The 15,790-nt window shown below is 37.9% G+C and overlaps 1 protein-coding gene across 3 annotated transcripts in view; it reads left to right on the top strand.

The window, feature by feature from the left end:
• The window catches only part of LOC125456728 (calsequestrin-2), a 37,412-nt gene extending 22,083 nt beyond the window's left edge, over positions 1 to 15,329 (top strand). For all 3 annotated transcript variants that reach the window (XM_048540094.2, XM_059650302.1, XM_048540093.2), the window contains 6 exons: positions 4,823 to 4,953; positions 5,877 to 5,922; positions 6,667 to 6,721; positions 10,062 to 10,162; positions 10,248 to 10,322; positions 14,895 to 15,329. In XM_048540094.2, coding sequence (XP_048396051.2) covers positions 4,823 to 4,953; positions 5,877 to 5,922; positions 6,667 to 6,721; positions 10,062 to 10,162; positions 10,248 to 10,322; positions 14,895 to 15,149 — 663 coding nt within the window. In that variant the 3' untranslated portion in view covers positions 15,150 to 15,329. The remainder of the gene's footprint in view (positions 1 to 4,822; positions 4,954 to 5,876; positions 5,923 to 6,666; positions 6,722 to 10,061; positions 10,163 to 10,247; positions 10,323 to 14,894) is intronic.
• Positions 15,330 to 15,790: the final 461 nt, after the last annotated feature.

Genomic DNA, 15,790 nt, shown 5'->3' with positions numbered 1-15,790 from the left:
GCTGGCTCGGGAGTCATAAACAAGGAGGTAAAATCAGAATCGAACCACTTGGGAGAGATATTTCAAAACATTGATTAAAGAAATGCTTGTAGAAGCGTGACACTCTCCCACAAAGAAAACTTGGATGATAACACAATTAGAGATTTTTGCTAGCCAAGGGTATAAAGGGATATAGAGTTAAGGTGGGTGGATGAAATTAAGAAATTGATCCAGAAATTGATTGAATGACAGATCAGGCTCAAGAGGCTGAATGACCTATTTCTGTATTTAAATTCCTAATTCTTCTGCCTCTAATTATTTCACTGCTCCATGGGCTGCCGGGATGGCTTGGTTTAGTGTGTGCTTTTAGGAAATAATTAACAAAACATTGTCATGCCATCGCAGTTTGTTGTGCCAACCATTGTTTCAGCGCAAAGCAAAGCCAAATGACAAAACAGTTTGTAGCTAAATATTGAACAACATGCAATTTTAAACTCATTACTCTGATTGGATCCAATTAAAAATGTAAATTTCAGTCTAACATATAGCCCATTGTCACTAATTAAAGTATCATAAAATAGCATCCTGACAGTGTGGAAACAGGCCCTTCGGCCCAACAAATCCACTCAACTCTCAGAGCATTCCACCTCGGACCACCCGTCTAATTAGTAACAGTTAAATTGTTTTGAATATTAAAACAATGAATCCTTCTCAACTTCAATGCCCTATTTGCAGGAGGTTCAATGTTGTGTCATATTGTTTGGCTTTATATTATTGTTCCATTCATTCAATCATTTTGTTTGACTAAATCTCTATTTCTAACTATCTGTTTCTGTAGTTTTTTCTTAATCTCTCCCTTAATATCTACCTCAATTTCTATTATTTAATGTAAATGTCAACCCGCATGTTTCTCTGTCAGAAAATAAGGACTACCTGGAAAACCTATTTATGATAAAAGCTACTTGAAAAAGACTCCAAAGTTCATGTGGTGCCTTGTCCTAAAGGTTTTATAAAAAAAAGGCACTGAACTTCATGGGGTCAGGGTTCACGTTTCTGTCTATTTCCCATATCCCTTGGTTCCCTGAGAGATCTAGAACCTATCCATTCCAGCCCTAATTGTACTCAACAATGGGGCATTCATAAGCTCTGGTACAGAGCACTTCAAAGATTCACAACGCCTTGAGTGAATTAATTTCTCCTCACCTCAGTCATAAATGATCAACACTTTGACTTATCACCCTGATTAGATCCAGTTATAAAATACAAACTTAAGTCTGATGAAATAGTAATGCCACTAATTGAATTAGGAGCAGAGTAATGAAACTGTCCCCATGCATTTTAGATTCCCTGATCAATCTTCCACCAGCCACCCCATATTGTATATTTCGGTGAGATTGTCTCTCGTTCTTCTAAATTCCATAGAATATCAGTCCATTTTGCTCACCTTCTCATCACAAGTCAGTCCCCTCTTCCCAAGGTCTAATTCAATGAACCTTCACTGCATTGTCAACAATAGAAGTTCTCAATTCCACAAGAAATGGGAACAGCAGTGAGCCACTTGGCGCCATTCAGTGGGATCACCGTTGATCCAGCATTCCTCATGTCCATTTTCTTGCCCTTCCTCTGTAACCCTTGATTCCCTTGCTGATCAAGAATCTATTATCTTAGCCTTAAATATGAACAAAGACACTCCCCTGACAGTTCTCTGTGGCAAGGAGTTCCAAAGACTCACAGCGCTCTAAGAGAAGAAATTTGTTATTATCTCAGTCTTTAGTTGGCACCTCTTTGTTCTAAGATTATACCATGATGGGACTTATCCTGTCAACATTTTACCAGTCAAGCTCCATCAGAATCTGAGATAACAAGGTGTAGAGCTGGATGAACAGAGCAGGCCAAGCAGCATCAGAGGAGCAGGAAGGCTGACGTTTCGGGGTTAGACCCTTCTTCAGAAACTTCTTCCTACTATCTCTCTCCATCAGAATCTTATATGTTTCATTGAGATAACTTCGCACGCTTCCAAATTTCAATGAGTATAGTCCCAACCTGTCTAACCTTTGCTCATAAGACAATTCCTGTCTTCCGGGGAACATTGTAATGTACCTTCTCTGAAGTGCCTCCAATGAAATCAAAACTTACCTTGAATGAAGGGACCAAAACTGATCACAATATTCCAGTTGTGATCTCACCAGCATCTTGTACAGTTAATTAATCCATTGGAACTGAAATTACGATTTTATTGAAACTCAATGCAGGCAATTGAGTCAATGCCAAGAAATTTGCATTTCATGTTTTAATTCACATTTTAAAGATAATTTTCATGTGTTGAGAAATGAAAGTCTCGCCTACCAGTTAGCCCGCTTGGAAAGTAAATTGAGCCAGACTCAATAATACACATTGAAATATCATTTGAACAGGTGCTTTTGTGTGGAATAGCAGAGAGAAAGAAACATGGATTTGTAGCAAGAGGTGGAAGGCTGTATCCCTCTCCCGCTGTCTTACTGGCAGTTCTCTCATCATCTCAGGAAACAGTACCCGGTCTAAAAACTATCTGGGGAAACAGCCTTCATTAAGACCTTAAAGATACCTACAAACTTCAAACTTCATGAGAATAACAGATAGCAAATAACAGTGGCCTCAGGTTATAACAGCTCAAGGACTCTAGGACTTCTGAATGCATTTTTCTCCATGCCTGAACCAGTTACTCACTGTTTTATACTTATTACCCTTATTATGTTTGATGACATGGGTTATTATATTTTCTTAGGGAATTCCTCTTTACTGAAGAAAACCTTGATCATTTGCTGTTTTCTAGCATACTATGCTCAAGTACACTTAGAATGTGATAGCAATGGAGAGGGCGTTAAAAAGAGGAAAATCAATTGGCCTTCCTTATAGGATCCTAAAAAAAATGTATTTTCTTAAATCTGGAGATGGAAGCTATGCACAGTCCTCCAGATGTGGTATCACCAAACCCACTCAAATTTAACAAACTTTCTTTATATCCGTTGTTTGTTTCCCTTGTAACAAAGACTAAGGTACCATTTAGCTTCCTATTTTCTTACTGTACCTGATTGCCAACTTTCTGCAATCTTTTACAAGCACGCCAATCTTTGAACAACACCTAAAAGTTTCAAATAAAAACAGAAGATGCTGGAGAAACTCAGCAGGCCTGGCAGCATCTGTGAAAATAAAAGCAGAGTTAACATTTCAAGTTTGTTATGATTCTTCAGAACTAGATAAATGCTGCCAGACCTACTGAGTTTCTCTGACAATTGCTGTTTTTATTTTGTATTTCTGCCATCTGCAGTATTTTATGTTTACTTACAAGTTTCACACTTACAAATATTCTGCCTTTCCAGCTGAATGACCAAAAGAAATAATTCACAGGTCCCTTTATTACAATCCATCTGCCATCTTGTTTATACTCAGTTCACTTCTTTCTGTCTCTTTGTAGCTTTTCTGTGTCCTCCTCATAGTTTCACTTCGCACAAGTTCTATATCATCAGCAAATTTAAACACAGTAGTCTCTGTCTCTTCATTTAAGTCATGAACACAGATTGGAAATAGCAAAGGCCCCAGCACTAATCCATGTGATATGTCACCATTCTTGCCATTTTAAAAATGCCCCATTTATGTCTCCTGTCTGTTATCTAATCCTCCAACTGCGCTCACATATTAAATCAAATCTATGATCTCTTACCTTGCCTATTCTTTGGCACTTCATCAAAATGTTTTATTTTGTTGCATTTATTACAGGTTTTCCCTTTATCTTCCCTATATCCTCAGACCATTCCAATAGATTTGCCAAACGCAAATTTTCTTTAGTAAAACCATGTCGATTTGTGAAAATTGGGAAAACATTCAACTGCCAATACTGGTGGAGAGAAAAACAAAATTAATATTTCGGGTCATGACCTTTAAATTGGAAATGCAATCATTTTTAAGGAGAAGAAGTGGGAAGATCAAAACAATGCAAAAATAATTAGGTGTTTGTTAGAGCAGAGGATGGGAAACCTTGTATGACAATTACAAATTGATGGGAATAGCCTAAGGAAGTGATAAAGAGACAAGAGACAAAAGGTGGGGCCAGAGAAGTGTGAATAGCAGAATAATGAACTGTTGCGGTCCAAAAGCAAAAATGAGCAACACAGGGTTCAGACTTAAACCTCTGTAGGTTTGATAATGTCAGATTTCTGGCATCTACAGTATTTAACTTCTTTATTAGAATTCTGCTGGATCTGCTATGTGATGTTTTCTCGAATTTTTAAAACTAACTTCCATGAAGGGTATGGGCCCTCCAATGCAGTGATGCAAGCAACTGCAGTGGGGCCCAATTTAGGAATGACCGTTTCCTGTACTTAGAAATGCCTGCTTTCCATTGTCCTACATTGTACTTTGATTTGTGTGAAAATTGATTTGGGAAAGGACTCCAGAACACAACCCTTTTGCAACCTGGGTACTGCCTGTAGTAATGATGTTGAGAAATAAAGTCTATCCATTCAGCATTTCATTATGAATGTTAATTAATTTAATAAAGTTGTGCACTTCCAAAGGGAAACATTTAAAACAGAAATGCAGCTTGGTTATAAGTGAAAACCAAATAATTATGATTGCTTTCTCAATGTGCTTAATTTGCATCATATAGCTCTGTCAGAAATTCTAGTCTCTACTTAAACATGTAAACTTGTTTTATTTGGTGTTGTTTTTAAATTACAAGCCCTTTTTTATCATTTGGATTGATGTGCTAATTGTGGCAGAATTCCCTTTACAGTATTATGTGGCGTCTGTTTAAGTTTATCATTCTATGTTCAACGTTTTCTTCATTGATTCATTCCCTGGGCAGGTCGCAAAGAAACTCTCACTGAAGATGAATGAGGTGGATTTTTATGAGCCTTTCATGGATGATTCGGTCACTATTCCTGATAAACCACACTCAGAAGAAGAAATCGTAGAATTTATTCAAGAACATAAAAGGTATGTAACGATAGCTGTTATGATTTGATTTCATTACCTAGGATATCTGGAATATGTGGGTTGTCTTATGAGGATAGGTTATATAGATTGGCCTTGCTTCCACGAGAGTTTAAAAGGAGTGAGAGGTGATTCAATTCAAGTGGATAAGACTCTAAAGTGAACGCGAGAAGGATGTATCGTCTTGTGAACTAGGAGTCACTGTTCTAAAAGTCAAGTCACCTTTCAGTGCTGGCATGAGGAGAACTTTTTGTCTCAGAGCATTACGTGACTTATTAAATTTCTGCCTCTGGAGAGGGAGGAAGCGGGGTCATAAAATATTTTTAAGGAAGAGGTAGATAGATTTTTGTTAGGCAGTGAATCAAAGATTATCAGGTGTAGGTTATCAGGCTCAGCCAGCATCTTATGGAATGGCAGACAAACTTGAGGAGTTGAATAGCCAACTTCTCCTCAAATTTCATATGTTTGTAAATAATCTGGATTAAATGAGCATGCACATTTGCTGTTGTCATTATCTGTGTGAGCTTCAAATCTGTTTAAGTGACAGGAGCACTGGCACTCCAAGGAAATATCATGCAGATGGTCATCTATTCCATCTCTTCCAGGCTAGGCCATTATTGCAAGGTTCTGGGTGGGCATAAGGGTCAATTTCTGATTTTTCGAAAAAAAAAGTCATCAAATCAGTATCAAAACAATGTACAAGATATGATCCACAGTAAGGTCAGTCTTTTACGAATACAAGCAAAGAGGGGCAGGTTGGAAAATCTTTAACAGTGGAACGTAGTAACTAAGTTAAGGCTGTATTTCTGAAGAAGGGTCCCAACCCAAAACGTCAAGCTTTCCTACTCCTCTGATGCTTCTTGGCCTGCTGTATTCATCCAGCTTCACACCTTGTTGTCTAAAGCTGCTTTTTGTTCTGTTTTTAGATCAACCCTCAGGAAACTGCGTCCAGAGGATGTGTTTGAGACCTGGGTAAGACAAACCTGAAATCACATTTCGTGTAATTAGCAGGGATGAGAAACTGTTAAATTTAAATAAATTTTGCTTATTTTCTCAATGAGAAAGGTGGTAAATAAAGAGGTGTCATTAATACGTAAGACAGCAAAGGAGGAGGGTGACTAGGCTGAACACATTAGAAGCCACAGATTAGAAGAACTAGATACTCAAGAGTGTGGTCCCTTTCTTGGAAAGATTCAGGCTCAACATGTACTCAAAGGTATCAGAAAATATAATTTTAACATGGATCAGTAGTGGCATAGTTGTCTCTAAATCATGTTAGAAGTGTTCATGCCATTCTGTATAACTTGGGTGTTTAATCCTTGCTGACACCATTTCAGTATTGAGGGAGTACTGCCTTTTTGCAATTACCATCTTGTATCTGAAATTTAACATAAAGTCCTGACTCCCTATGCTGATTCAAAAGATCCCACCATACTACACAATGCAAAAAGCAAAGTGAAAACTTATTCCTCCACAAAAGCAGATTAACTAGTCATTTATCTCTGTGTTGTTTATGGGATCTTGTATGCAAATTGGTGTTGCAGTTATCAATCTAGCAACAAAGACTCCACTTTAGAAAAATATGTTGCATGTAAGTCATTTTGAGATGTACTAAAGATATAAAAGCAACTATGTATATGCAAGTTCTTTCTTTTAACATTCAGGAACATTCACAAATCCCTCACAAAGTAACAAATTTGTAATTCTTTTACATAGGAGGATGATATGGATGGGATCCAGATTGTTGCTTTTGCTGAAGAAGAAGACCCTGGTAAATTATATTAAAGCTGATCCTGTTATAACACAGAAAAAAGCCATTTGGCATATCACTTATTTTTCTCACATATCTAAACTATTAATTTAACTTCACAAACCTGTGTGGGTGTGTAGGCAATGCAGAGGGGTTGCAGGATTAAGAAACAATGGGGTTTGGGGGATGAGAGTGGGTTGGAGAAGAATGATAAAGTATGTTGGAGGTGGGTACAGTAGCAAAGACAGAGCAACTGTGAGGTAGAAGATAGATGATCATGGCATTTACCATCAAGGAGCAGAGAAAGTCATTGACCTTCTTTTGATTAAGATTTATTTAATATTAATCTTCCTGCACTACTAGGTGTTTCTCTAAACTGTCAACACTTCACTGACTTGAGTGGTAGCCTTGGACCATGCAAGCCCAGGCCCGGTGGTGTGGTCTCCTTTGTTGGTCCTGCAGGAAGAGAATGGCCCTTCTGTGCACCACCTCATTCACCAGGGCCTTCTGGTCCCTCTCCTCAAAGCAGGGCACTGATTCTCTTTTATCTAACATGTCCAGGGCAGATGACTCAAACTGTGCAGCGCAGCTCCAGACTGTCAGCAATTCACCCAGCTTACAACTACCTTGTAAATCTGACATTGGTGCCAGGAATTCAGGGATACTCTACAGTGGCAAGTGAGAGAATGTGAAAGGCAAGGTGCCCTAAGGTCATGGAGGATAACTACTAAAGAGATGGAGTTGGGAAGATAATGTGAGAAATTTGTTAGGCTTTTGTGGTAAGACCTTGCATGAAACTGCCCAAGATTGACCCTTAACCAATTTATGGTAAAATTCAGCCTAGTGAATCACTTTGAAGTCCAATGACTTGTCATGTTGACTGTGGTTATTTGACATTACCATGCTGACTGAGACTCATAATTGTTTACAGCTCAAAAGGAGGCCCATTGTGTGTCCACACCAGTCAGCAAAGATGTGACAACACTAATCTGTTTCCCATTTTGACCCATAGCCCTGGAAGCTGTGGCAATGCAAGTCATAGAGCGATAGAGTCATATAGCATGGGAACAGACTCCCTCAGTCCAAGTGAATATCTAAATACAGTTGAACTTGTTAAATGTTGTATATTTGAAAGAACTGATGATTTTTTTGACGTAAGGTCTGCTGGTTAACTTTCCTGTACTCTTTCACTGATGCTGTCTGACTCAATGAATCATCCAGCACTTTTTCTTGCAGTTTCAGACTTTCAGAATCAACATTTTTATTTTATGTCTACATTAGTGCAGCTGTCCAACAAGAAAAAAGGTTTTAATAACAACTGAGTGTTTATTCAATAACATGAGGACTTCCTTTGAGCAGTGAGGTTGGAAAATTATAAGGGTTTATATTTTCAAGGTTCAAATTTAAGATATCTGTTTAAAGAACAATAGTTGATACATTTTAAAAATAATTCCATTCTTTTTAAATCATTCGTCACATTTACGTGATTTTGAGAAGATGTAGGCTAGGCAGGAAGCAGGATTTCTGGCTCTTCAGCTGTCTTCTTGCAGCATCATCCTACTTGTGGGATTTTCTGCCAGACATGAAAGCCAAGGAGAGAATGTACATTCAGATGATGCACTGATGATGACATTATGTAATCCCATCTATTTTCTGCCATCAGTGCTATAGCAACACCAGACACAAGGAACACAAATGAGTTAATGACGTACAGCTTTGCGGGAAGTTTGGAAATTTTATTACCTCACCTCTTGAACGAAGGGCAATCAATTAATTTCCCTTTACGCAGTAAATTTAAAAATAGAATGTATTCTTCAGCTGCTGTGCCCTGCCCTGCCTGCAGATATTTGAAATCCAAAGCTGAAAAGTGATGAGCTCCAGAGGCTGGCAGAGGTCACACCCTGCAAATGTTGTGGCAAGCATTCTCACAAGCAAATAAACTCCATCTATGAGATTCCTGAAAACTAATGGCGAAATGTGATACTTGAGTGTTTGTTTTTCTTGTATTTTGCCAATTGAATATCGTTTTCTAATTTTTTATATGCATCGCTATGTATTTTTTTTGGCAATGTTGCTTTGCTCTGACCAATTCTTGTAGAAAGATTTCTTTTTCTGTTCATATCTCTGAGTTATGTTTCATTATTGAGGAACGTGAGTGAAACTTTATATGGCAATTACCTTACATTTGAAACTTGAAAATATAAACATTTTTGCAAAGGATCAGCTTACAATTTTCCAACCTCACTTTTCAAAGGAAGTCCTCCATGTTGTTGAATAAACACTCAGTTATTATTAAAACTTTTTTGTGGGACAGCTGACACTAATGTAGACATAAAATAAAAATGTTGATTCTGAAAGACTGAAATCGTGAGAAAAAGTGCTGGACCATTCATTGGGTCAGACAGCATCTGTGAAAGAGTACAGGAAAGTTGACCACAGACCTTTTGTCAAAAAATATACAACATTTAAAAACAAATTAGGAAAAACACATTCGCAGATGTGAACTGACAAGTAAGTGCTTTAACAAAAAAGGGGGAAGCTTAAATTGCACAAATAATACTAACATGAGATGAGAAAAGGTATAACTGAGAGATATGTTGCCAAGTATTCCCTACACTGCAGCAGATCCCTTTCGTTTAAGCATTGCAAGCTTTTCACCCAGATATACCTGTGTTTCTCTAGCAAATCTGGAGCTTTTATTCAAATTAGACTAGAAATTGCTGTCTGTAACAACAGAATGTAGATAGCAGGCTTAGCATAATCATCCTATAAAAATTTTTGTTGTAGCCTTGAATATATTCAGCAATGGAATAATATTGATAATGTACTTAATAATGGCATTGAAAAGCATCTACTTCAAGTGAATTTTGTGGAATTTGAAACTTTTAAGACAAAAAATATCAGATATTTATTGGAGAAGAGTATCAAGGAGTATAGATGAAATGCGGCTAAATAGATCAGCCTTGATTAAATTGAATGACTGAACGGGCTCAAGAGATTGGATAGATTTCTGCTGTTCCTGTGTTAGAGTCATGCAGCATAGAAGAAGACCTTCAGCCCATCAAGTCTGACTAATCCTCCATTTCACACTTGGCCATTAGCCTTGAATGGTATGACATTTTGAGTGCTCATTCATGTACTTTGGGATTCAAATTGCAGAAGACCATGTAAATGTATTAAATGTCTATTCACTAATATTAGTGGTGTTATTTCAAGGTATAGTATCTATCCCACAAAGTTGATGCTGAATCCACCAAAAATGTATTTCATAGGTGGCTAGAAGTGCATTGATATCTCTGGAATATTTGTTCATCTGGGTCCCATGCATGGAGGTAACTAAGGAATTTCTATTTCTCTACAGATGGTTATGAATTTTTGTCAATTTTAAAAGAGGTAGCAAAAGAAAACACTAATAATCCAGATCTAAGCATTGTGTGGATTGACCCAGATGACTTCCCACTGGTGAGTGCACATATTACAAAGTAACAAGTAGGTAGGAATTATATTGCAGTAATTTAATCTTACATTCCTTTTGTGTCTATTTCAGCTGTTTACTTACTGGGAAAAAACTTTCAAGATTGACCTTCACAAGCCTCAGATTGGAATAGTTAATGTCACTGATGTAAGTAGTATCAACAAAATCCAGTCATTGGTCTGGTGTTCTTATATTCTTCTCCATGTGAATATATTTTACCATGATCTACAATACTGTCAGAGTGCATGTTCTGTTTTAATTGTGATTTTGTATACCATTTGTGACTGTAGATGGATATCACAACATACTTACTCAACATCTATTTCTTTACAACTTTATGTAAGAGAGTGATAGTGTTTTTCAATTTCACTATTCACGTAAACTTGTGTGTGAACTGCTGGGATTAGATACTGTGCAACATATAGATTTGCAAGAAAATGTGTGTACATACTTAAACCTTTAGATGAATGCAAGTTATGTGTTTTAAATGAAAGTACAGCTGCAGGTATTTCTTGTATAATGCAATAATTGTGTTCTTGAGTGACCTTGTGCTATAGAAAATAACATTATAGGGAAATGACTATACCTGTACAGCAGAAAGTTTGCATTATCCCAACAGTGTCCACTATTCATCAATCATGTTATAGCCAATTAAACACGTTATAAAATCACTGTATTAGTAGTGGGAGATATTTTGGAGGAAAGGCATTGGTGACTTTTGACGATGAATGCAAAAAAAAGACCAGGATTCATTTTTATTTGTTGATCACTTCCTAAAGCTACTACTGGAAGAATATCGCTCAAAAGGAGATTGACCATTCAGCCTATTATGTATACTGAATCGGGACTAATCAGATTGGCTGGGTCTTGAAGGAATAGCTCCTGGTCTTGGCCTGTGGTAGGTGCTGAGAAGCACAACAAGGGAGATGCCTTCTTGACCCGATCCTTAGCAGTTTTCTTTTCACAGCTGCACCTAACCATAATAGTACTTGTGGAATTGGCCACTACACGGCCTTGTGAAAGTGAAATCATCTTTACATTGAACGCATTTTGTGTGGCACTACCATCTTGATAAAAGGGTTCAATTTAGAAGAAATCTCAAAACTGCGTACCCGTGATGTGCCGAGGGTCAATCACTGCAGCAAAATTGTATCTCGCCACAATCTGTAATCTCTTGATCCAGAAACTCCTTCACTCATTCGTTACCTGATGAGTGAGGAGCATTGTAAAACATGTCAAGAACTATACCAGATGTACCTGGTGGCAACCACATTAAGGTACAGCACATGCCCAGTAACCTGCAGAGTAGCTTTCTATAGACTACACTTACAACCAACAGATCAAATCCTGAGCTATCTGGTCATGAATAATGATATATGATTAAACAATGAAAAGAGGAGGTTCCATGCGGATAGATGGTTGAGACTAGCATTTGTGGGCAAAGATAACGCTGAAGCATTTTCAACCAGCCAGGGTGTAGCGTTGATGATCAACAGTGGATCCTGCTCCTGAGGTCTTCAGCACAGAAACCAGTCTTCAGCCAATTCACCTCATTTTAAGTGATATGAAGAAGCACTTAAGTACACTGGATATAATGAAGAGAATAACATCCTAGATGCCGTGCTGAAAACTTTGTAACTAGCTGTACAACTAGCTTTACTTCCAGTAAAGCTATACACTGACACATAGCCACCAAACTGGAAACTTGCCCACAAGAATCAGGCCAAATCCATTCTGGTTAATTACAGCAATTTGTCTTATCTCAATTATCAGAAAAATGATGTGAGGGACATTGACAGTGCTATCAAATGGCAAATTTTTAAATTAATTCATAATTAATTTCTGAAGAAGGGTCTAGGCCCAAAACGCCAGCTTTCCTGCTCCTCTGCTGCTGCTTGGCCTGCTGTGTTCATCCAGCTCTACACCTTGTTATCTTAGTGAACCAATTGTGTTCTTTTACAATTAATGGCAATTAAATGCTCACTTTTGGGCTAGACTCTGTTCTTAATTCTATCTTTTGTAAAAATGGCATTTAATATTCATCATCTGCCATAGTGGGATGTGAACCCTTGTGCCCAGGAATCCTAAATTACGAGACCATGGACATTATTATTATATCATCCTTCTCTTATTCACTAAAAACCTGATGCTGAAGTTGGGCTTCACGAAGACCTTTCAGTACCTGGTCTTATGACAGCCTTGGTCCAAACATGAATGGAAGAGGTGATCTGCATGGGTAAGGTAAGAATGACTGCCTTATACTAATAACAAGCAGTATTTGACCAAATGTGGCATCAAGGAACCCTGGTAGAGTTGAAGTCAGTCAGAGTTAAAGACAAGACCTCTACACAAGCTTGAGACATACCTAACAGAAAGGAAGATGGTTTTGGCAGTTGGAGCCTAATCACATCTGCTCTATGTCAATACTGCAGGAATTCCTTAGGGCAGTGTCTTTGGATCAACCATGTTAAACTGATTCATTAATGACTTTCAGTCCATCATAAAATCAAAAGTGGAGATATTTGCTGATGTTTTCACTTTGTTCAGTTCTGTTCACAATTCCTCATGTAAAGAAGCAGTCTGTGTCCATAGAAGGCAAGGATTACATTTTGGACTGATAAACGACAAGTAAAAATCATGTCACATAAGTGTCAGGCAATGACTGCTTCTAAAAGAGTCTAACCACTTTCCCATGATATTCATCGGCAATACCATTGCCAAATCCCCATCATCAACACACGTTAGCACTTAGGGCTCAACATTGACCACAAACTTAACTGGATCAGCTACATCAATTCTACAATGACAGTTTGGTATTCTGTGGGGATTGGCTCACCTCCTGACTCCCCAAAGCTGTTTCATGTGTAAAGCACAAATCAGGAGTGTGATGTGATAGACTTCACTTAGCTGGATGAGTGCAGCTGCTATAGCACTCAAAAATCTCAATCCCAGTTAGGACAAAGAAGGCCACTTGACTGGCACCTCTCCATTATCTTAGAAACATTTCTTGTCTCCAACATTGCTGCAATGTAGCTGTAATGTATATCTCTTTACTCACTGCAGTTCACAAAACCATTTCCCAAATGCATATCTCCACTGGCCAAAGGAACAAGAGCAAAAGCAAAAGGGAATATCACCACTTCCAAGTCCCCTTCTAGTCGCATGGAGTCTTGATGTGGAATTATATTGCAATTCCTTTAGCATTGCCTCATCAAATTACTGGGCCACCTTATCTAACTGTCATGTGGGAGTACTTTCACCCCATGGATTAAATGCCTTAAAAAGGTGCTATTTGACCACCTTCACAAGAGCACTTAGGGATAGCAATAAATGTTGGTCTTGCCAGCAAAATCCATGTTCCATGAATAACTGAAAAAAACCTAATTTCTCTTCAGGTGAACGTGCTCTCGAATAATCCCCACTTTTCTAATCCCTGCGTAAAAGTCCAATGCAGTGAAAGGAAGCAAAACAATTGGGTACCAGTAGTGAAATCCATTGAGTTGTTGTCGGATAGACAACCACACCATATAGTTACATCATCAAAAGCTCCAGCCAGTGCCCTGCAGGTCAGAAAAGGACTTGCACCTAATACATCAATAGAACATGGGGGCACATTTACTGTAGGCCAGTCAGTTGTTATATGGACGTAGATGGAGTTGAGGATGGGAACTCTGTAGAATGCCATTGGAGTACTCTGTGAAGGAATCGTCCAAGAAATTAAACCTTCCACTGGACAATTCCACTACATTTGGAACCGTACAAAAGTTTCCATTAAAATTGGAGAATTTGGATGGTTCAGATGAAATTAAGTGAAATATTTAATTGGGAAAGTATATATTATTAAATACACAGGCTAATCCCTAAGTAAATATTAAACTGATTCCATACTTACACCATCTACAACCCTCAGACCACTCACACCCAGACATAACACCTACCCTCTCCATGCCCCATGGGACCAGCCCAACCTGACCTATCCTGAATATTTATTAGCCCCTTTATCACCAGGCACCCTGACACCTTCCCTGCACTCCGTCTGGCATCCTATCACCCAGTACCCTACCCGTGCCTAGCAGACACCTTACTTTCTTGGCACCAACCCCCTTAGCACTGCACTTGCCAGGCACCGTATTCACCACCAATCTGGCATCCAGCCCTCTTAGCGCCATAACATTTGTCAAAGTGTCTGCCAAGGCTTTTAAATTTCAAATTACAGTGTCTGACTGCTGTGAAAGGTGACATGGTTTGCCTTCCTCTTATAGTTCTGCATTACAAAAGGACTGCCAGAATGGAATTAAGAACCCTGTGCAGAATCTCCTCTCTGAACTACAGAGCTCTCTTCTTTTGTAAAAAAAATTAACTGGAGGGCTAATCTGTGTGGAATTGCCACTCTCTGGAAAATCTGGCCCAAAGCCTCAATATTTCCTGTAAATTTTAGAATTCTGTTTTCCTAATTGGAACCGATCTCTTTCTGATGAATAACTTTTTCTGATTTATTTGAAGATTATTCTATTTTCTGCTAATGAGATTTCCTGATGGATTTATTTCATTTCCAGTCATAATCAATGTAGGTATGATTGTAGGATTTCATGTAGCATTTTCACGTACATATAAGACAATATTTGTATTTATATGCATATTCCTGAGGTTAACAATTTTCCTGATTGATGTATAATTGATTGTGCTTTAGCACTGATTTTCACATCTAATATCTTACAGGCTGACAGCGTCTGGATGGATATAAAAGATGATGATGATCTACCATCAACTGATGAACTAGAAGAATGGCTCCATGATGTTCTCTCAGGAAAAGTCAATACAGAAGACGATGATGATGATGATGATGATGACGACGACGACGACGACGACAATAACGATGATGATGACAATGATAATGATGATGACAGTGATGATGACGATGACGATGATGATAATGATGATGACGATGACAATGATAACGATGATGATGATTAACTGTTCAGTTTAAGATTAATTATCTATACTGTGAACAACAAATCTGCGAATTCTACATGTTTAAAGGTATTCTGAAATTGATATATTTGTAATTTAAGATGTTTATTTGAAAATGAATACTAATTCCCACAGTGTGAAAATAAAGCCCTGGGATAAAATCCCAGATACTTGAAATGAAAAGTACCTGATATATATAACTTCCTGTCTGTTTATTTCATTAACCTATATTTTCCTCATTCACGTTTCCACATTTCTGTATTTATGAGAAAAGAGCTTGCATTCATACAGAGCCCTTCACTGCCTCAACAACTGAAAACATCTTACAGTGAATGAAATACCTTTTAAGTGTAGTCCCTGTTTTAAAGTGAGAAAATGTAGCAATAATTTTGACGCAGAAAAGTTCCCAAAACAGCAATGACAAATTGACAGATAATCTATTTCTTGACATTCATTTCTATCCACTTGAAACAGCAAATGGGTTTTGGATTTAACATCTCTTCCAGCAATGTAGCACTCCCTCAATACTGCTTTGAAATTAGATGCTCATCTGTCTGAAGTAGAAATTGAACATTCAATCCCAGAGTAAATGGTGCTACCACCTTAAATTATTCTTCAAATAATCTCCTTCAGCTGAAAAAGGA

Source organism: Stegostoma tigrinum, chromosome 12 (genome assembly GCF_030684315.1).
Source record: "Stegostoma tigrinum isolate sSteTig4 chromosome 12, sSteTig4.hap1, whole genome shotgun sequence".
Lineage (NCBI taxonomy): Eukaryota > Metazoa > Chordata > Chondrichthyes > Orectolobiformes > Stegostomatidae > Stegostoma > Stegostoma tigrinum.
This window is presented reverse-complemented; position numbering and strand designations above follow the sequence as displayed.